Source organism: Topomyia yanbarensis, chromosome 3 (genome assembly GCF_030247195.1).
Source record: "Topomyia yanbarensis strain Yona2022 chromosome 3, ASM3024719v1, whole genome shotgun sequence".
NCBI lineage: Eukaryota > Metazoa > Arthropoda > Insecta > Diptera > Culicidae > Topomyia > Topomyia yanbarensis.
Genome location: NC_080672.1, coordinates 355,719,250 through 355,742,023, shown reverse-complemented (window position 1 = coordinate 355,742,023; position 22,774 = coordinate 355,719,250). Strand labels below are relative to the sequence as shown.

General features: G+C 40.3%; 1 protein-coding gene across 6 annotated transcripts in view; it reads left to right on the top strand.

The window, feature by feature from the left end:
* LOC131692414 (LON peptidase N-terminal domain and RING finger protein 2-like) overlaps nt 1-22,774 on the top strand; it is a 298,979-nt gene that overhangs the window by 259,532 nt on the left and 16,673 nt on the right. For all 6 annotated transcript variants that reach the window (XM_058979444.1, XM_058979449.1, XM_058979445.1 and 3 more), the window contains exons 3-6: nt 2,678-2,796; nt 21,071-21,205; nt 21,262-21,876; nt 21,946-22,743. In XM_058979444.1, coding sequence (XP_058835427.1) covers nt 2,678-2,796; nt 21,071-21,205; nt 21,262-21,876; nt 21,946-22,743 — 1,667 coding nt within the window. The remainder of the gene's footprint in view (nt 1-2,677; nt 2,797-21,070; nt 21,206-21,261; nt 21,877-21,945; nt 22,744-22,774) is intronic.

Sequence of the window (22,774 nt, the reverse complement as noted above, 5' to 3'; positions counted from 1 at the left end):
AAGCTCTACTGGAGAAACGAGACGGGTTTTTGACTATATTGGCTCCTCTATACAACAGTATGATTCGATTGGCTTCTAAACTACTTAGAAAAGTTGGATTTGAATGTTTCGTGTTCCACTCATCAGTAACTGACACCAACTTGCTGCCAGTTAAACGATATATCCAAACTAACACCGAATTTGCGTCATCCAAACAGCATGGGTGAACACCTAAAGCAACTATATAGCTGAAGCCAAGTTGATGTTAGTTTGGATATATCGTCTGACTGGCACCAAGTTCTTGTCAGTTACTGACGAGTGGAACACGAAACATTCGAAACCAACTTCTCTAAGTTTGGTTTTGTGTGACCTTAAGCGCAAATTTGTACATCCAATTTTTTTTCTTCGGGGAAAAAATAAAGATTGCATATTGTTCCAAGCACCTCAGCGGAGGCAGCCTATACCGAGGCTGCTCTGCTCCGCTTCCAGTCAAGTTGTCTGGAGAGAACATCGGGGAACGACGGCGCCTTACTACTGAACGCCCAAAATATATTTCAGGAGTACTCAGGTACAAAACATGCTCCACTGGCACGTCTCCACTGAATCCGGGACGGGTAAGAAAGTCTCGGCTATACACGAACACTAGCTTCTCTAGGTCACTTGGTGCAGGACCCTCCCTAGAGGTCGTCCGGGCTAACTTCTATCAGCTAATGAAATATCGATGCAAAAATTACGTCCGGATCTACCGTCTACCGAGTTGGGATGGGAGTTTGGGGAAAGGGATCAGGCCTCGCTTTCCGCCTTCCTACGATCTCTTCCGTTCTCTTAGTGCAAGCCGCAGCGATTAGCTTAGCACTTGCCAACAAAATAGATTGCTTTCTGGCCGTCATACTATCCGACTTCCTGTCGATAATCGCCGCTCTGGAAACGGGTATATCCTGCCACCCGTATATACAAGCCATCGAAAACCACTGTGATTCACTGACTACAGTTCCTGGTCATTGTCGGATCAGCGGAAATGAAGAGGTGGATGCACTGGCAATACACGTGAAATTTGCCGTGAAGCTGCTTACCAAATTGGTACCCTGCGCGGATATAGTAAATTAATTTTGCACTAAAACAAGGGAACGTTTCACGACCCACAGGAAGTTAAAATGGAGTTGGTGTGCTGAACTGACTGCCCTGAAAGACTCGAGCCGAGAGTCCTATCCTGGTCACACAAAAATCACCTACGAGCACATGATCACCAGGGCCGATCCACCGGTGTGTCCAATAGACCAAACAAGGATCACTGTAGAGTAACGCTTGGTGAACTGCCCGGAATTTGCCAACTTCCGAAGCCTTCACCGGCTTCCACTCTCCATCCGGAACATCCTAGTAAACCAGCCAGTATGCAAAGAAACTCTTATCCCTTTTTTAAGCGATCCGGAGCTCCTAGAAGATATCCAGAACACTATTATGAACACCGGACTGGATCTAAGGGAGGTTATTCGCAGATCACAAACAGCAAACAACTGCACACAGCGGCCATCCAAACTGTTGACCCGTGGCCTTACCTTTAGCGGGCGTAGGTAAGGTTTTCCATTGCTCATTAACTTTGTTGCAACGAGAATCGATTCCCGGAACCACATCCAAGGGCGAAAGAGCATCCGAAACGCTGCGGGTCGCTGCGGTAGCGCTCATCGAACGCTGTTTTTCTTGCCGTAGGAACAGATACCTTGCCAATCATATTTTTTTTCACGAACTGATCTGCCGATATAACAGAATTTTTTGCCAAATCCCCAGTTGGCACTGATTGATTTTTGAGTTTTGACTGCGCACAATTATTTTTATGTTTTTCTCCTGCATGAGAAATATCTTCAAATTACGTCACTGTGAAATAAATAGACCGAGTGGAACTATTTACGAACATCAAAGTACTTTAAACAAATCTGCATATTTGACAACTGGAAGCGCCTCTTTTTCCAATATTAAATGTTGCATTTCTTGATCTAGCTGACCCAGCCTTTAGAACTGAATATTTCCGTGTCATCACGACGACGGCATATTTTCAATAAATAATCGATCAATTGACTTCCTTGAGTCAAACTCTATACAGGCTTCAGTAAGATATCGAATTTCAGTCAACTGGCCAACGACTGAAAACCAACAACATGTTGACAACAACATGCAACTTGCCAGGTTGACTTTCAATGAATGTGGTTAAATCAACATCTACTTGGACTTGTGCTACCGGAATCAACATCTACCAAACAAGATCGAGCAACAGCAAACGTGTTCTCCATGGACAAATATGAATCAATTTTCCCTTAAACCAACAGAGCTATCATCGCTCAGAAAGGCACGCTATCTTTTCCGTCCATGATTAAGCCCGCAGCAAATTGCACCACGTTGTTTACATTACTAATGGAATAATTAGCACCAATTGGTGTCCCTCATTTTCCTTCGGTTACCTACCCGCATTAGAAAAGGCAAACAAGCATTAACTTTTGCTACACCGTTATACTTATCAAACCCAACCGACAAGCTAGTGAAGTGAAGGGGGGAGCTCAACCCGTCTGATCGTTATTGGTCGGGTGGGAAGGGGCAACTATCATATTTCTCATTTCATACCGCCTCTCATTTTCCACAGCACAGCTCCATACCGACCGGTATATTAATTGCAAACTTCCATTTCTTTTCCTCCCTTTCTTTACAGCCCCCACCAGCTACAAAGGTCTCCTGCTGCGGTCCGAGGTTCTGTACCGGTTGCAGCACTACCAGAGCGCACTGGCCGACGCCGACAATGCCCTGAAAAGCCGTCCAACGTCGCACAAGGTCAGTATCTTTGTATGCATGTATATCGAAACGCGCAAATGCAATAGCGGTGTGAAGCGGTTTGAGGAATGAGGGAAATAACTACCTCACAAGCTGTTACACTCATGTACGGGGGATGCCTATAGATGGTATCAGGCTCCACGTTAGCTAACTGCAGTGGCGAAACTTACCGATTGATCTGGTTGGCAGTTATTTGTCAGAAACGGAAAGTTTCATTTTACTAACTTTGGTTCAAGCATTAATTAATTTAAAACCCACCACACTAAATTTCTTCTGAAAAAAATCATATAAAATATCCGGTTTGAATTAACTACAACCCTGAAGACGTGGTTGTTTTTTCTACTCTTCAAGGCACTTTGGACCGCTTGTTGTTAATATTCTAATTGTCCTGAAGCAATTTTCACTGTCGCCGTTTCTGTCGTCGATAAAAAAAAAACACTCTCCTTAGCTATATAGGAAAAAAAATGTGTAGAACCGTTACCGTGTCACACTCCTGTCTACATTGCAACTAATTTCCGCCTTTCCGTAATGTATGGGGCTTACGTAACTTGGCACTATACGTTGAAGGTATCGGTTACACAGAGTTACACTACCTAGAACGATGATTACGAGTAGTCTCTGCTGTGGTATTCATCTGTTGTTTGTCGAGCTCAGGCAGATGATCGATTAGCGAGCTTTTCTAATTAAACTTCGTGATGTCCTCATAACGATTAGTCATTTGTGTAATTCGACTAGGTTGTTTAGTAAACGCTCTAATTAGCAACGACATTCTTTCTGGGTTTTGTCCTTCGTCGTGATATAGAGTTGGTTGCAATACTTGGAATGGTGGCACGTGGAAAAGCAATAGTAAGAGGTTTTATAAGTGATTGTTAATCAAATATGATATTTTTCACAGGAAAAACAAATAGCCGATGTTTTATAATATCGTTCTGTTGTTCAGACCTATAAATAAAAAAAATATTGTTGAACTGTGATTACAAATAATCCATCAAGAAACGAAATTAAAATTTTGATAATTTTCCACTGGACTCTAAAATGCCTGTCTTTCAATGGTCAGTATTGACATACAATATGAGGAAACCATATTGATAGAAATCTTATAAGCTGATATTTTTGTAATCGGAACTTAAAAAAAAGATGTGTGGGTAATGTATATTGTCTAGCATATAACCGGTGTGTCGTGACTACACTTAGTTAATTGAAGTCTGATGATATTCAATGGAATAACATTTATGTGGGCAATCAAAAGGTACATTTATTGGTGATAAATTGTGATAAGTTTTGAATATGTAATAAGAATTCTTGGATAAGTTTGAATATGTAATAAGAATTGGAAATACTATCCAATTTTCTTCTAACAATGCAATGTAAATTTGCAATGCACTAAAAAACGCTTTTTATTTGATTTTGTCGTACAACGTGTTATGGCCCGATTTTTATCCTATTTCTGTTATTATTCTAACTATTTTAAACCTTAAAATCCAACTTTTTAAAGTTAGGTTGTGCGCGAATTTATTAATCCATTTTTTTCCTTCGGGAGAAAGTCAGATTGCATACTCGCAGGCGTTTGACTCTCATGCCAACAATCAGTTCGTTTCCTTATACTCGTCAGCGAACCAGAGCTTCCGTGCTTGGCTAACCGAGCCATCACTTGGTACCAACCAGTTACTTTAGACTGATACTTTATGTTGTGTGAACTGTTTGGATTTAGTGTCTAACTGGTGCCAATTTGGTGTAAGTTTTGATACATCGTCTAACAAACAGCAAGTTGGTATCAGTTACTGACGAGTGGAATACGAAACATTAAAATCCATCTTTTTAAAGTTAGGCCTTATGACCATTATGCGCCAAATTGATTATTCCATTTTTTTGGGGAAAAGATATGTTCCATATTTGATACCGTTGGTTAGATAAGTCTGTTAGCTCTGTTCATAGTTATGGCAAAAATGATAAGGTAAAGATTGTGGTACTGGATTCGAGTTTTCGTTGCACTTAACCACGAGTGTTTTATCACTTTTTTATGATACTGGTTCTTAGGATTATATTTATAGTTAAACCAATTGATACGCGGAAAAAAATCGTTCCCAAACTCGTGAATAAAGTGCCATGAATTCTGGAACAACCACGTTTTTACGTTACGAAAACAGGATCATGAACAAAAATCATGGCTTTCATAATTATTTTCAATTTCCCTTCAGTAACGCCCCCGTAACGCTTTTATTAGTGGAAATATTCGTTTTTGTTTTGTGAACTTAAAAGGTTATATAAAAAGTTGGAACTCAAAAAACCGAATTTTTTTTATTGAATATTCTGAAAGTGCATACTTTTGGAAATATCTGTGCGAAATTTAATCCAGATCAGAGCTTCAGATTTCATACTAATGTCGTTCGCAGCGCGCAGGTTCTTCCACGAGTGAAGTTAACACAAAACTTTAAACGTAATTATCTCGGAACTATGTTTTTTGAAAAGTACCGTTGCGGTGAACGTGATATCTCAAAAACTATTCATCCGATCCGATCCGATATTCTCGTGTACTTAAACGATTCCTTTTTCATCCAATAATTTTCGATTCTTCGCAATGAATTTTTGTTTAAAATTTTAAACATAAAAAAACTCAATTTTTTGGTCAATATGTTTTTTATCGGATTTTTTTTATTGGGGAACGATCCGTTCAAGTATATCACAATCCATTTTTCTTCAATAATCTTTTTACTTTTTTGATTACTATTGAGCGGTTCGGGGGATAGGCCATAACTTCACCAACCTTGAATATTTGATTTAATTCAATCTGTTTTTTCGAACTTCGGTAGTACATCTAACTAGCTGTCTTTGCATAAAACACTTTAAAAAAATCACGAACTTAGCTCACTTTTTCGCCACAACTTTGTATATAACCCCTTAAGTAATGTTTTCCGCCATGTCATTACCAAATCGATTTTATGTACGTGAACTAGTACACAACTTTACGAACAGTATTCAGTAAATCAAAAGTTGACGTATAAAGTTATTCATAGATTTAGAAACATTAGCTCACAAAATTAAAACAGTCTGGATACTTTCTCGTGACTTATATCACAAAACTCGGAATTTTTTTCATGAATCCATACAATCCTCGAGAACTAATTCATGATTCTTAATATATCAGTCACGATCCAATGTCCGTGCTCGAGATATAGTCCACGAAATCATGAAATATTAATCATGGCTTCGTCAACTAATTTTTTTTATTTTGATTATAGAGGTTTTAATCTTGGGGTCATTCGCCTCTTCAGGTTAGAGAAATCTCTTTTGAAAAATCTCCGGGGTTGGGAATCGATCCCAGGTGAGCTACGTACAAGGCAATCGATTTACCAATTACGCTATACCCGTCCCCTAACTAGTTTATGATTCCTAGTACTTGATCTAGGACTATCTTGCGTGCTTGTGATATTTAGAAGATATCTCTAATCATTATCAATTTCATGCAACATGGTCATAATATTTTCACGGGAAGAAGAAAACTGCGCTGAACACCAAAAATACATTATAGAGCCACAAATCGTGTTCGTGATATAGTTCGTGGAACAAGATCCCGCTTATTAGTCACACATTACTGGCCTGCTTATATTGCAACTTCGAATACAAAAACCGCTAATAACCATATATATAACAGATCGCGATAAGGCGAAGAGAAATTACGACTACCATAATAAAACTGCTGTTGTCATGAACATCAGTAACATCATTCTACGTGACAAATTCGAAAGTAAGCTCATGACAAAATATCATGATAACGTACAAATAAACTACGAAAATCGTGACTAAGATTCTGAAATCATAAATATAAAACACATTACTCGTTATTAAAATATTAGAAATCGTGAATGAGATCTTGAATTCATGCGCATAAAGCACTCTACTCGTGACTAAAATATCACGATAACATGTATAGAAATTATGAAAATCTTGACAAAGGTCCTGAAATCATGAATATAAATCACATTACTCACACAAAAATCTTGACGGGTGCGCGACGTTTGACATAAATACGTTAAGCAAGTACGTTAGGCATGTTAGGCATACGTACATTAGGCATAATGGACTATTGGCGTAATGTATGTTAGGCATAATGGATGATACGCATAATTCACAAAAGTAAAAAAATAATCGCAAGGCTTTCGCTACTATAGGGATTTCAACATTACGCTTGTTTTATCGGGTTAGAAAAAAGAGACTCCAAAATGAAAATAGCAAGCGAGATATTTATTCCTTACAAGTATAGAGTTGTTCTCTATTTTTTCCGTAGACGAAATGAAGAAAGTTTTCATTCATTCAAGTGAACAGATTTGATACAAGCCCTTAGATGTATTACCAATACAGTTGCATCCAAATATTTAAAAAAGCAAAATAATGAACAAACATTAAATTTTGGCACCAATGGAAACTTGCAGTATTATGTACAGCATCAGCATTAGGGTACGGATTTTATGTTTGTGACGAATGACGATACCTTTTACGTTTCGGTAACTCGTCACAGTACACGATAAAACTCTCCCTCATAGCAGACAGTTTCCGTAGTTCTATTTTTAATGGTCTCGAGAATATAATCATTGACTTTAATATTATGAGAGATAGACAAAATAGAAGCAGCCATATTTGTATATTCGTTGAATAAATAATAAAATGCATCATTCTTTCTTTCATGAGTTGTTCTTCAAGGTTATATATTTTCTTCTTGGACAATTATACCATGCATGCATGTAGGATCTAATCTAAGTTAACCCTTTCATTCCCAAATTGTTCCTAGCGTTCATGGGGTTTAAGAAAAAAGAAAAAAATCCGTTTTACAACCCGTGCTGGAGGCTGCTCAATATTTACCTTCCGATGCTCAATACAATTCTCCTAGAAAACTTACGACGAGTTACAGAAACGAAATATGCTACGAAAAGATAGTCGAAGAACCAAATTTATGCGTTTTAGCAGTTTTCAATAACAATAAGAAATACCAAAGATATATCAAAATTCCATTTATCATCGCTAACTGAAAATATCTGCTGCTCTAGCGGAGTTCTATCAGAATAATAGTAATAACTTCAGTTCTAGAGACTTTTAGCGCTGAAATGAAAAATAATCGTCCCAGTTACTAGTCTTACTTGTTTTTGTGAGTAAATTATGCCTAAATCAAAAGTTATAGCTGTTTAAAAACGTTGTTTATAAACAACATGGGCATGAAAGGGTTAATGTACGTAATTTATACCCTAATACGAATGAAACTGATTTTAAACAAGAGTGTTTAGCTTATTTTAGTCATATGCAATTTATCGGTTGTTCGCCAAGACATTAGCATGCCGTTATGCATCTTTTATATGAGTGAAGATTTCTTCAAGTATATACAATAGAATAAAATGTTGATCGAATTTGATCAGCTTCCAGAGTAATTCCACAACATCAACAATTTCAAACATTTGTACTATTACGACCCGAAACCGTCAACGCCTAAAGTGATTTCTTTACAATTACACTTCAATATCATAATTTATGCCTTACGTCCTTTATGCCAATCGTTCATTATGCCTAACGTCTTTGTGCCTAACGTCCATTATGCCTAACGTATGTATGCCAAACGTCCGTATGGCTAACGTATTTATGCCTAATGGGGTACACCCAATCTTGACTAGTATCCTGAAACCATGAGCATAAATCACTCTACTCTTCATCTAAATACCACTAAATAGACATTAAAAAAATATAAGACATAATGTCATGTAATCATGAACATAAGTCCCGCTAGTCTGACAGAAAATTCCAATAGCAAACTCATGAATAAAATATCACGGTAACTTGAAGAGAAATCACAAAAATCGCGAATAAGCTCCTGCAATCATAAACATCGTTTAACTATCGGCTGTATATTCCCAAATTGTGAACAAGGATCATATCAAAAACTAAACATGTCCAGGTAACAATCACAGTAATCCTACCAAACATTCGAATGTAACGTCATGTATATTGTATATATTCGACGCGAACTAGTTTTTTGGAAACACTAATAGTTTCATGAATGCGAAGTTCATTATTCATAATTTCAGGAACTTGGTCACGGTTTTCGTAAATCCTTCAGTTCACGTATCGTGATCTTGTTTTCATAAATTTATGAACGGATTTTTGCCTTTCTCATATAGAAAGGTTATGCAATCACTCTGAAAAACGTCAACCTAATCCCGGCCCGGAGGGCCGAGTGTCATATCCCATTCGACTCAGTTCGTCGAGATCGGAAAAAGTCTGTATGTGTGTGTGTATGTATGTATGTGTGTGTGTGTATGTATGTGCGTATGTGTCAAATAATGTCACTCATTTTTCTCAGAGATGGCTGGACCGATTTGCCCAAACTTAGTCTCAAATGAAAGGTGCAACCTTCCCATCGACTGCTATTGAATTTTGGATCGATCGGAATTCTGGTTCCGGAATTACGGGTTTCAGAGTGCGGCCACACAGAAATTTCTCATATAAACTATAGGAAAAATTAAAAAAAGAATTTTTATTTTTGATGCTAAATGTGTTCAAGGTGCATGAAACGTCGAGATTTGATGCAAACTCGAAAAAATTTTTTAACTACGATTCACTTTTTTGGATTTTGGCACATTTTTGCCTTTCTCATATAGAAAGGTTATGCAATCACTCTGAAAAACGTCAACTTAATCCCGGCCAAATTTTTTTTTCGACTCGCATAGGGTTTCTGGATTTTAACAGGGGCGTAGTTGATGGTTTACGGAGAGGGGTTACACCCCCCCCCCCCTCTACTGTTCGCGCCCCTCCTTTAAAAATCTCCTTAAATCACCCCTCAGACCACCACCCCATCCAGCCCTCATATCCCTCCCTTTCAACCCCTTCATCTTTAAACCACCACTATATCACAAAGCATACCAATTTAAGCTGGGGAGTCGTGCGTTCATGGGACTTTCGCCCTCTTCACATACCCACCCCCGCATGACAAAATGAGTTAGCAAGCAGATAACATTGATCTAATGCTGATTAGGCTAATGGAGTATGATATTTTTTTTGTTTCAAGTGTTTCACCGTCGACACGTAGCTCATCAAGTTCGTGGCTGGCATGCCATTGTGTATAAGTGCAATGTGTACTAAGAATGTAATGGACATTTCCACGATTATGTTGAACATAAAAAGCCTCCGTGCCATAGTTTAGAGAAATGAGAAAGGCACAATTGCACCGCTAGGTGGATTAAAACAGGTTTTTTCCGCGTGTTCGAAAATAGTTCGACACCGTCCCTAATAGGGCTCATTATCCTATTAGGAAAAATATCAATTCATTATTTGACGGAAATATTTGGTTGTCTTAAAAAAAATACGGGGATTATAGTCACGAGAAGTGGTGACATTTGATTCGCCCGATTTTCTAATTTTCTTTGACAGCAAATATCCGCCCACATATCACTCTCTTAGCATTAGGTAACTTAAGACAGTAATACGGAGTGATTCGAGATTTTTTGGCACGTTCCGTGTTAAACACATCAACAGCTGTATCCTGCGGGCTGGAGACAATTATATTTTAAATAGCATGGTACCTGTGACACGGGATAGAGGGTCGACAACGGAAAAGAGTCAAACTTGTACATTTATGGGCCCGTAGGCGAATCTTCTAAAAGAGACCTAGTACCACAATATTCATCAAACGACCAAACAACGTGCTTGATGTCTTGGTAACCATCGTCACAATCGCAAAGATTACTATTCGTGAGCCCAACACGCAAGAAATGAGCGTCGTACGTACAGTCATTGGACATCACGGGAATGAAATCAGGACTCACATCCGATCCCTTGAATCATGCCTTCGTCGATACCTGAGGAGTAATGGAATGTAGTTACCGCCCGGGATCTTCATTATTCAATCAATTTTGCCAACTTTTTAGCATTCTCTGACGGGACGGGACATACAGAGTTTACTGTAAATGATAGGTCTTTTGAAAATATCACCGTCTCATGCGCGCAGCGTTAACCGGAATTGAAGATTGAGCAGGCACCCATACAGTGGTCAAGTGATCTGATATTCCTTCCAAAGCACTTAGAGATTCCCGTATATTCTCCATGAAATACGAGGAGTGCTTTTCGATCTCTATTAATCGAAGAGCTTCAATTGTAGGACTTGGACTTGTAGGAAACGGAAAATTGAAAATACCGAATCTAGTGGACTGTTCGATACACGAAGAACATTTTCTCGAAGTCAATGTGTTTGTATTAATTCGCAAAAATTTTGGGATCTTCTGCGATCGCAAGTTATCCGGAATTCCACGAGTCTTTTTTTTTACATGAACGTGTCGAAGAACAGTAGAAGTAGAATTGGAAGTATCTTGGAGATTGACACGGATGAAAGCATACGTAGAATGATTAATATCGTACGCCATGTAGTACATTGTCATAAATATGGTTTGCGGCCGAAACTCGACAGGCTTATCCAAATTTTCAATAACCGATGGATTCACAACCTCACATCGGATGAGCAGGCGAGAGCAGAGTCTTTTAATGGAAGTATGTATGCTAGCACTCTTCGTGTAGGTCGAAAGCAAGCAAGCTAAGGCAATACTCAAAAGGAAACAGAAACACCCGTATTCTATCACCGATAGTATCGTTGTTTGATACAACCTTATTAGGCCCCCCTCCTCTCAGGGTCCAGATATTGTACGAAGAAAATTAATTCTTTGTTGACATTTAGTTATCAGTACCTTATATGTGCTCTCCAAGTATCTTTACAGCCGAACCAGAGGTAGTTAAATGTCAAATGGTTCAATTGTTGTTTGCAATGATCTTTGCAAATCTATAGCACTATCAAAACCATCGTCTACAAGTTTTTTTATTTCATTTATTTGACACAGCTCAATGCGTCAGCTTAACTGAGCCGTGGATCTTCCAATATTTACAATGCGTAAATAAAAATAAATAAATCGAATTTGATTATAAGTTCGTCGAATCTTGTGTACGTGTTTTGTAACTTCACGTAAAGATCTTCTTTATTTTTATAGTTCCATTAGCTGCAACGCCTGCTGTTTCTTGGGGGTCACTTGGTCCGCTTTCCCTCGATTTATCGTTTTCGTCCATGGTGTCCTTACTATTGAGCTTGTATAAGTTTGTACGATTAACTGCCTGGATTGTTTGTTGGACCAATCAGTGACGAACGTATATCTTTGTTTTTGTCATTTACGCTTCCTATTTCGGATTGAAAGTTCAGGTAAGATGGAATAGGTTTCATCACTTACATTCTCATGACACGATCGCCTCAAATTTAACGGATTCCACCGCTCCATATTCCGACGTGGTAGTTGTAATGAACTGATTGCTAGGACGCGATGATAGATTGTGCAGATGCACATCAATCTTAAAGGGCGAACACGAAATTATTGCGACACATTCAACAGGGCATAACTTTTTTACCATCGGGTAAAAATCAACCAAATTTTGCACACTCTCTCATTGATGTGTATTGTTTACATGCTGTCAAACTCGAAGTCGTGTTTTTCGATTCAACGAAAATGGAGGTGAACCAACGCGAGTCGAGAGAACAAATTCTTTCCAAACACCTGGAATTTCCTGACCTGTCGCACCGGCAGTTGGGAAAAATGTTTAACATTCACCACTCAACCATCTCCAGAGTGTTGAAGCGGTTCCAGAAGCGGTTGACGTTGGACCACGGCAAAGGAGCTGGAAGAAAACCGGGACCGGAGAACAAAAACTCGGATGGAAAGGTGAAGCGGATGATTAAAGCAAATTAGAGCTTCCATCCCGGGAATTTATTTCCCGGGAATCCCGGGATTTTTGGATTTCCCGGGATTCCCGATTCCCGGGAAATTGTGTTTTCTCATTCCCGGGATTCGAGAATCCCGGGAAAAAAGATTTTTAATTTATTCCATAAGATTTAGATTCTCCAAATGAAATTCTGTAGGAAATATCTTTACCGGCAAACATTTGGAGTGAGTAGTGAATGCAGATTGTGCTTCTCCAACTGATTTGCAGATCAATGGACTATATATCTTTAGGCTCACTGATGTTTTCGTGTTCCACGCCATACTCAAAACACTGCTAAAGAATGTTGCATTCATTCAAATTTTCATTCAAAAATGGATTAATTTGCCGGCCTTTATACCGAACCATTTCCTTACAGTAGCGTTAGTGATGCGCACGATATCTCTGCCACCGATAAACCGATTGATCAGATTTTCAACAATTCTTTTAATAGTTTATTTTAATAGTTAGATCTTGAATGAAAGGGCTTGCAATCAAATTAGTAATGAAAATTGCGTTACTTTCTTAAAAAATCTATGTGTGTGGGTTTCAAAACTTGGGATGGTTTGTAGTGATATTATGCTTAACGCAAACGCTATTTAAAATAAGGAATGTTTCTAGAACGTCTGCAGAAATATTTGGTCGGTTCATCGAAATCATATTTCGTCTTATTTGTTATACTGTAACTGTAATATCTGCAAATTTTTGGATGTATGAAAAGAGATACATAACGTTGTATCTGTCCAAACTCTTTGAATGCTTTCAAGGATGCAGGCAGGATTTTTGAAGGGATACGATCAAGCAATCCAGATACTTGCCCGTAACAGGAAATCGATATGTAATAGGCTTCATCCATCGCTGCACAGTTCGTTCATTATCTGCTTGATTTTGATTCACACTTAATACAAAATGATGCTGATCCTACTGTGACGGAAATGGATTCCATGTATAAACTTTCCTCTTTTGATCGGAAGTAACTGCACACTACCCAGAAGCAGATCAATCTTTTCATTCAAAATTACCAAAGAAGGTGCTTTGCATTAAATTGATCACATTCCATCGTATAAGAACAACGAATTCCAATTTTGGACAGTAACTCCAGCAGCTGCGTTTAGTATATCGTCTCAATCGTAATCGTAATTACCAAAATTTAGGCTATACATATAGCCAAGTAAAAGTTTTGCGTAAACTTATTGACGAGTTATCAAATGATTGAATGATGTGTAGGCCACGAAATTGCCATCTTCTGACAACTGCTTTAGGGCAGATATATATACAATCAAACGGGTTAGAAAACTTTTCAATTAATTCTTTTGTTTTCAAGAGAAACATTCACCTTTTTATTTTTCTTTTGTATTCCCGGGATCCCGGGATTTCCCGGGAAATTTATTATTTATTTCCCGAATCCCGGGAAGCTGGAAACCGTCGGGAAATGGAAGCTCTAAAGCAAATCCCAAAGTCTCAAGCCGTGATTTGGCTAAAAAGATCGGCATGACGCAGAGCTACGTGCAGAATGCAAAGAAGAGAGCTGGACTACATACATACAAGGTACAGAACTTCCCAAACCGCGATGAGCGGCAACAATCAACGGCTAAAACTCGGGCACGGAAGCTCTACGAGAAGATGCTGACAAAATATGGCTACTGTGTGATGGACGACGAAACGTAAATAAAAGCCGATTTTAAGCAAATTCCGGGGTTGGAGTTTTTCACCGGCAAGAGCAAGTTCTATGTGGACGACAGATTTAAGAAGAAGAAAATGTCGAAGTTCGCCTCCAAATATCTCATTTGGCAGGCCATCTGCTCTTGCGGACTGAGGGGTGAGTCTTTCGTGACAAAGGGCACAGTAAATGGCGAGATCTACAAATCTGAGTGCCTCGAGAAGCGCCTTTTGCCGTTCTTGCAGAAGCACGACGAAGCTCCGCTATTTTGGCCAGATTTGGCATCATGCCACTATTCTAAAAGTGTCCTGGAGTGGTATAAGGCAAAGTCTGTCCATTTTGTTCCAAAGGACATGAATCCGCCAAACTGTCTGGAGCTGCGCCCGGTGGAGCAGTACTGGGCAATGATGAAGCGGGAACTTCAGAAGAGCAAGAAGATAGTCAAACACGAGAAGGACATGTTAAGAAAATGCGTTCAATTTTACACTCAACGCTCCATCGATTAACTTTTCTTTTGATTTTTGAAGTAAATATATGTATAAAACTACCCTAAAATTTTGGTTTAATTTTAAACATAATAAGAAAATTTGCACGATATTTTCGGTGTCGCAATAATTTCGTGTTCGCCCTTTATAAAAGTCTTGTCTTCAGCAAACTTTTCTAAAATATGTTTCTCTACAACTTCATCGAAGACAGTCAAGCTCTATCTCGAACCGTTAAAAAAATCAAATTTTAATGTTCCTAAAATTAGAACCACCCTAGCTTCTGTTTAAACAGAAATAACGGCCTTTCAAAGTACAACAACTTTGCCAAACATATTGTAAGGCTAAGTTATTTAATTTTAGCAAAAAGTTAAAATTCCTGCTAAATTCACATTTTGGACCACTGTGCATTGACTAGAAGTGAAATCACAAATCCGGTTTCGGGAGAAATTCCGCCGCCGGGGAAGTCTCCGTTGGTGTGGACTTGGTCCACCGCCAGGGACCAGTTGAGTAGTACGCGACGCGGCACCGGGTTCGGATCGTCGGGGTGCCAGCGAACCGGAAGCTACGCTCCACCTGGAATCGCTGGATGGGCCTTAGCACCTACTGGCCCTACTGGCTGGCCAGTTGAGTAGGCTAGGTCCATCGTCGGAGACTAAACCGAGTAGTTCGCCAACAATATTTTAGTAAAGTCGGTAGCTGAATGGCTCATCGGGAAAGTGAGACGAAATGGAACGAGAGGGGAACCAAAAGACTTAAAAGAGTTGCGATGCTAAATGGCACCGGGCAGGGAGTCAAAGGGCTCAAGCACAACTTCTAAAACCAAATAAATATCGGTATCTGGAGAACTTCCTTTGCCGAAGGATTCTCCGTCGGCATTAGCTAGATTCACCGCCGGGGACTAGACTGAGTAGACTGCGACGAGACACCACCAGTCAGGGGCCGTCGAGGCACCAGCGTACCGGATGCCCTGCTCTACCGAAATCGCCGAACTGACCTCGACATCTGGCTGGTTGGCTCGGCTTCGGGAAAATTTCTCTCGCCGGGGAATTCTCCGTCGGAGTAGGCTAAGTCCATCGTCGGGTACTAGACCGAGTAGTTCACAAACAAGTCCGGAGCTCAACGAGTAAGTGGTACTGAATGGCACAAGGGAGCCGAAGGGCTTAGAAAATTGGATAATCTGAAGTTTGCCGCCCAGATTGACTTCGTAGGGGAAGAGAACCAAGTCTCGACCCACAGATAGCTTTCCGAGTGCCATGCAGAAATTGCCAGTATGTGTGGATGGTGGTGAATTAGTGGTGTGTCGTGGAGTGGTGCTGTAACTCTACTGAAGAAGCTAACTACTTGACTTATGGCATATTTGTTTTTGACAGTGCACTACACCGGTGTAGTCGGTGCTACACTCATTCAAACTTGGGTGTAATCAGTCTATCTCTTTCTTTGCACTGCACCGGTGTAGCACCAAGAAAAAACGAAAACGCCATTAGAGTGGGTAGAGCCGTAGCATGGCTTACTATGATTGACAACAAACATTCAACAAAATTACGATTCTATATTCGGCTCAACTATTTGAAATGTTCCTATACGTTTAAAATTTTGTAGATAATGTGTGTAAACTAATGAAAAACACCAAAGATTGTTTTTCCGACACGAATGCACACAAATTTGAAAGGATAATGAACTTACACACGGCAAATGTAATGTTTGCTTCTCTTTTGACAAACTACGAGAATTTGAGCGGAAGGTTAGCTGTTTGTTTAGTAATGTGTGCTGTCAGGTTTGCTATGAATTCTCATCATACTGAACGGCATATGTGAGCTATTTGCTCGAAAATAACTGCAAATTTTGAAGCGATATTTTGAGAATAATAATAATAATAATAAGAACGTACACCGATTTACTACATTATTATATGTATGGGATTTGGCATCCGCATTAATCGTTTCAAATGACGTGAATTTTAATTTACTGACGATTGGAAAAGGATGTAGTCAGGAAGAAGACGTAGTGTACTTTGTGAAGGTTAGAGCCGCTAAAAATTAATTAAATCTAGAATCGCGTCAAATATCGGAATCAAAGAAGGTGCCACATTAAAAAAAACTGCTAAATAATGATACTGTTCTACGCAAAAAAACACTTTAAACGTGTTTTGTTGATATTCTGATCTTGTTGAGCTTGTTAAGTATACAAAATCGGATAAAAAATCGTGAGTTTGAACATGAGAGTGCTTCTCATAGTTTTAAAATTAAGTGCCGGTGTTTTCCCTGTACTGCCGGTACTGTGGGTGTCAGTACTGTAGAACCGTTTCTCACCAAAAAGCATCGATATTAGAAACCTAAACGTGCTCCCTTTTCTAAGAATTATTGTTCAAAGTTCCAAAGCGTTTCGTGTCACCTCAGGATGCTGTCTCAAGTGGCTATCAAATTCAGATTGAGAAAATTGATTTTCATTTCTATCATCCATACACACGCATTACGTTGGCTTCCAATCCAACCAATAACCGCCATATCTACTGTGATTTATTGTTCCATAAGCTCGAGGTAATGGCACGTAAAACCAATCGGCAATTAAATCCAAGTCGTTGGAAGCAATTAATCACCTGATAGTCGTCGTCCAAGGTCGAGCTCACCTTTCATATATGTACCTGCACCAGAACAGGAAGGGCAATAATTTATCAAGCAATTAGATGAATACTCATTCACACACTATTCAACTACTGTGCTACTACACCCATCTCACCCAGCTTGACATTCGGACAATTTATGTTTATCCAACCACAGAATCTAGTCCGATTTCGCCTCTGCCCACATCTCCATCCGCCGCTATTTCCAAGGGTTGCGTTGCGGGTTCATTAATCTCAGCACAAGCCGGGCCGGGCAATCTGTCTTCGGAAACGTCCTACCTCCCCCATTCCAGTTTGTGATGCTGTTCTGTTCTGGTGTTTAGGTACAAAGCAGATGCGAATTTTCTTGAATCGTTTTCCTCCGTACTGTGGAAAGTTTTAGGTGGGTAGAAAAACTCTTGTCAATTCGATCATTATTACTGCCGGCACCCGCGTGAAAGGTACAAATGTGTCGCTTGTTTGCTAACTTGTTGTAAATCACTTTTTTTGCGTTACTTTGTGGCTAACTAACATGGATGTAACAGCTTCGTTACATTGTTGAAGTCAACGATTTGTTTCAGTTTTACATAGAAATAGAAAAACATATGATTTCTGATTTGCTTGTGATCAAGTATTGTATCAGGGATGCTGAATGTGAAGCGTTTCTGGTTATGGTTCGAGCGGGATCAACGCCTTCTAAGTGACTGAACAACGAACAATACAAAGGATTATTATTATTTACCGAGCATATATGCACGTTTTCAGCATTAGAGTGGAGTGGGGTCAAGTAAGTCAGTTTTTTTGGCGAGCTCGTGCTATTTTTGCTCCGATTTTGACAAACAAGCACTCGTTGGGAAGGTTATACATCTGGCAAAGTTTTGGCAATAATGGTTTTATGTTTGGCTAAATATTTTTCGAGCTAAACCCAATAAGTCGAAGGTACTTTTTTCGACGTTTTTAAAATCTGGGGGTGCGATAGGTCACTATATTCCGGGTTAAATAAAACAATGTACACTCCTAGAAAATCGGGGATTCAACTTTCATTCGAAGTGCATGAATATTGCAGATTATTTAAAAATTAATAACACAAATAATAAATGCATCTATTGACGTCATTCAGGTAAGAAAATGAGAAAGTGCCAAATAATGTACAAAGTCATGAAACCGCGGAAGGAAATGTTGAAAAAACATGTTCCTTCAGCAGCAGCGTCTGGCTTTGTACTTGCGATTGACTGCTTCGGTGTCATCGTCGTCGCCATAGTGTGGAATTGAAGTTGTGCATTCCGGCTCATGTGGTTGCTTAGCTGTACGATCGTCACGTTTGCGCTTCGGAGCTTTTTTTGGATTCCTTTTCCTTCACTTTTTTTACTTCACTCCAGTTATGTCCCTGACAATTTACTGGTAAAGTGCATATAAGCATTCCGCATAGCATAGGCAAAAACATGCTTTGTGCTCAAATCGTGCAAATCGAAAAGATAAATTTTGCGAGCTACATTCATATGAAAGGACTGTTTTGAGATTTATTCTAGATTCAAATCTAGGTTTTCTATTAGTAGTAGTTTTTCGATGTCCCGATGAGAGAATTGAGGATTTCCATGTGCTGGCGCAAAATCAATTTGTGTCGTTGCTTTTCGGGTAACGCCATTTTTTCCAATTTTCGAAAAACTGCGATAAAAATCTAATACACGCTAAACTACTTCTACCCAAAAGTTTTTTCGTGATGCAGTTTAATGTGGGACACTCTTTATCAGTTCCCAATCATGCCGCCATGGACGTGTTGTCTAGTGAGTATGGGCACCATTTTTTATTGGTCCAACTGAAGGATGCCAAGACCGGAGGAAGAGGTTTCCGGACGTGACCGATGCACGTGTTTGTAAGTTTATTAGTGCTAAAACGTTCACTTAATCATAGGAGTGTTTTCTTTTTCGCGAGATCGCGTGTTTTGGTGTGCGTGGATTATCGCGAAGGTCATAAGCGTTTGTATGGTAACATACTGAATGCTAGAAGAGAGTGAAATTCCCATATCACTAAAGTTCCCGGTCATGACCATGGAACATGTTGTTTAGTGGATATGAGAGTCATCTTTTTCGATTGGTCCAACTGATGACATGGACCTATGCTACTAGGGCCGAGTGTAAGGAACTTTCGGACGTGACCGATTTATGATCGCGAGAACACATGGGTTTGTAGATCCGCGATTTGTTTATAGGTTTTGAAGGCCAAAACCGAAAACCTTCACGGTGTGTTCTCATGTTTGTGAAATCGCTGATTTAGTGGTGCGTAGACGGAGCGTTTGTATGTTAACGTGTTCGCCGCGTTTGCTAGCGTGTATGTAACTTCGCATGGATAAATTCGATTTCATAACCGTGTGGTCATTCGCATATTCGCTTGTGTTCAGAAATGATCGCGCAAACCGTGAATCCAATGCCTAATTTTCAGCGTAAGGTTCAGATACCATAAGAGAGTTCCCCATTTCACAAGAGTTGTTTGAAACCGATGATCAATGTCTACTTCCATGTTCCGTGATTGTTCCTATGCTTAGCACTTGAACAACCGTACGTACTAAAACAAGCATACGTGCCGATCGCATAGATCACAATGAAAAAAGAAAGCCGAAATAATCAATTTTGCAGTATGCTTCTCCTAAGGAGAAAATTTTTGGAAAGAACTATATTTTCTCCAATAAAAAATTGCTTTAAACCACATTTGCGAGTTAAGGGCATAAATCCTATAACTAAATCAGTTGGTTTCGTCTCATCAGAACCAGACACTAATGTAGTGACACTAACTTAGTGACACCGCACCACAAGAAAAAGAGTTCTGATTAAGCTGATGAAAATGAATGTAGTTGAAACTTGGTTTGGTTTAGCATAGTGCATATTGCATTGGCCTGTTAAACAAACACAAATTTCGACTTCATTATTTACAATCAGCTTAATCGGAACTCTATTCCTTGCGGGACATCACGCGGGACTAGGGTTTTGCTCGTCAAGCTGGCGCTCGCTTCTTTCTGTCATTAAGTTAGTGTCGGGTTCTGATGAGACGAAGTCGAAACGTAAATTTCATAACTAATTAATTTTGCAGCTTTCGTAGTTTGGCAATAACTACCTATTGTTACTTTATTGCAAAATCAATTTTACTTTAAAAATCACGTTTCATATGATTACGGAATTTTATTCAATAAATTCACATCAAGGGCAAATTTTGGGTGCACACTGAAAACATCCTCATCGAAAACCGGGAAAAAGTGCTATCATAACAATGCGGTTCCCTTTTAAACCCACCCCAAGCAAATCCTAAAATCAGCTCCCTTTGTTCGAGATCTTTATATAACACCTCTACTGAATGCGGTTTCCGTTTCCAATCCATCGAGCCTATTGTCGCTACCTATCGGAGGGGAAAAAGAAACCACGTTTCCTAGTCTGCTACGTTCAGTTGTTACGGCACAGCAAGTTACACGTGAAAATAATAATACTCCTATAGCTTTGAACGATACGGCGAATCCTGCAACGAAGGGCTTTCCCATCCTTTTAAAACGATGTAACTTCTCGCGGGTGAGGGCGTTGCTCGGATGCCAAGGCGCGTCCTTTGATCAGGCATGATGGAAACGCGGGAGCAGTTCGGTGGAACCGAGTCGATCAGCGATGCTATTGCATAAATGAAAGCCTTGATTGGATTACATACGCATTGAATGGGGGAGCCTTGTTCGTCGTCCTTTGAAAGCATCTAAATCTTTTTTTTTTTCTCTGTTGTTCACAGGCACACTATTACCGGGCCCTATCGCAGTCAGCAATGGGAAAAACCGAACAAGCCATTTTATCCCACTGCATTTCCATTTTCCTGGACAAACAGTCGATGTGTGTAGCCAGCGGGATAATAGATGAACTAGCCAAGGTGATTTTTCTTAATTGTTGGTTAAACTTAAAATTTAAATTTTTAATCATTTACAGGATCTTCAAAAACTACTAGCGTCGTCACGTGCGGAGCCGGAACTCCCCACGTCCATGATGAATCCACTGACCTTGCTCTTTGGTAAACCCTACCCGCTGATGAACTCCCGCAAGAGACGGCACCATCGGTTCCTGTCTGCCCATAGGCACAAAGTGAAAAAACAATTTCTAAGTCTGCGAACCAGCGACTTCGACGAGCAGCACTCCGACTGCTCCGACGAGGACTACTTCCGGTCTAGTTTTTTCGAGGAAATGAATGAGGATTTCTACGGGCAGACCATGAACCCTCCCCACCACCGACGGAAATCCCTGACGGCGTACAATCTGAACATATTTAACCCCCGAATGGATGAGCCACTTGAGCTCGTGAAGGGTTTCTTTCCGCCGCAACAACCGCACTCACCAGCAATAATCATTCCAAGGCCCAACTCGAAACTAAGATCGTTTGTTGATCAAATGACCCAGGAGCTGGAATCAATCCGATGGGCTGAGGGAAACCCGGTGCGGTTACACGTTAATCCGTTGCACGTGGAAGTGTCCGACTTTGATTGTGTTCTTTGCTGTCGGACGCTGTGGAGACCTGTGGTAACTCCTTGCGGTCACACCTATTGTTGGGTATGTTTTGAAATTTTTTGTTCGGTCAATAGAAACTTTTAATAAAGTTGTTTTTTTTTATCACATTAGGTCTGCCTTGATCGCTGCATGGACTACTCGTCATCGTGCCCGCTATGCATGGCACCGTTGGTGGAACAGTTTCGGCACCATCTGGCCAGCAGTGCCGGTCAGTTCGCCCTGCTCACCGCCAATCCTACTTTGATCTCATTGTCTAAGCGTAAGGTAACTCAATTTTTGGAACTGGCCATGCAACGGTTCATTCCGGATGCGTACGAGAAACGCCAACGGCAGGAACTGGACCGGGAACCGACGGTTCCCGTGTTCATCTGCACAACTGCATTTCCTTCGGTGCCATGCCCGCTGTTTGTGTACGAACCCCGCTACCGGTTGATGGTCCGACGGGCGATCGAAAGTGGTGAACGGCAGTTCGGAATCGCCCTCCCGCAGCAGACCGGTCGGCAGCGGTACGTGGAGTATGGCACGATGCTGGACATCCGGGACTGTGTACAGTTGGGAGACGGATGCTCGATTCTGTCGACGGTAGGCGCACGCCGCTTTCGGGTTGTGGCTCGCCACGAAAAAGATGGCTACGATACGGCGAACGTGGAGTTTATCGAGGATGATAAAATCGACTGCGAGGGAGGAGCGAGCAAGGACGGTCGGGTGCATTTAATTCGGGAGTTGCATGAGAAGGTGCTGCTGAAAGCGATCGACTGGCACCGGAGCCTGTCGGAGAATATCAAGTGCGAGATATTCAAGAGTTTCGGTAAGATGCCGGATCTGGAGGAGAACTGGGAGGACGTGGTAGATGGACCGGCGTGGGCGTGGTGGATCATTGCGATTCTGCCGTTGAGTCAGCATTTAAAGGTTGGTCTTTATTTGTGGCAAGGATGTGTTG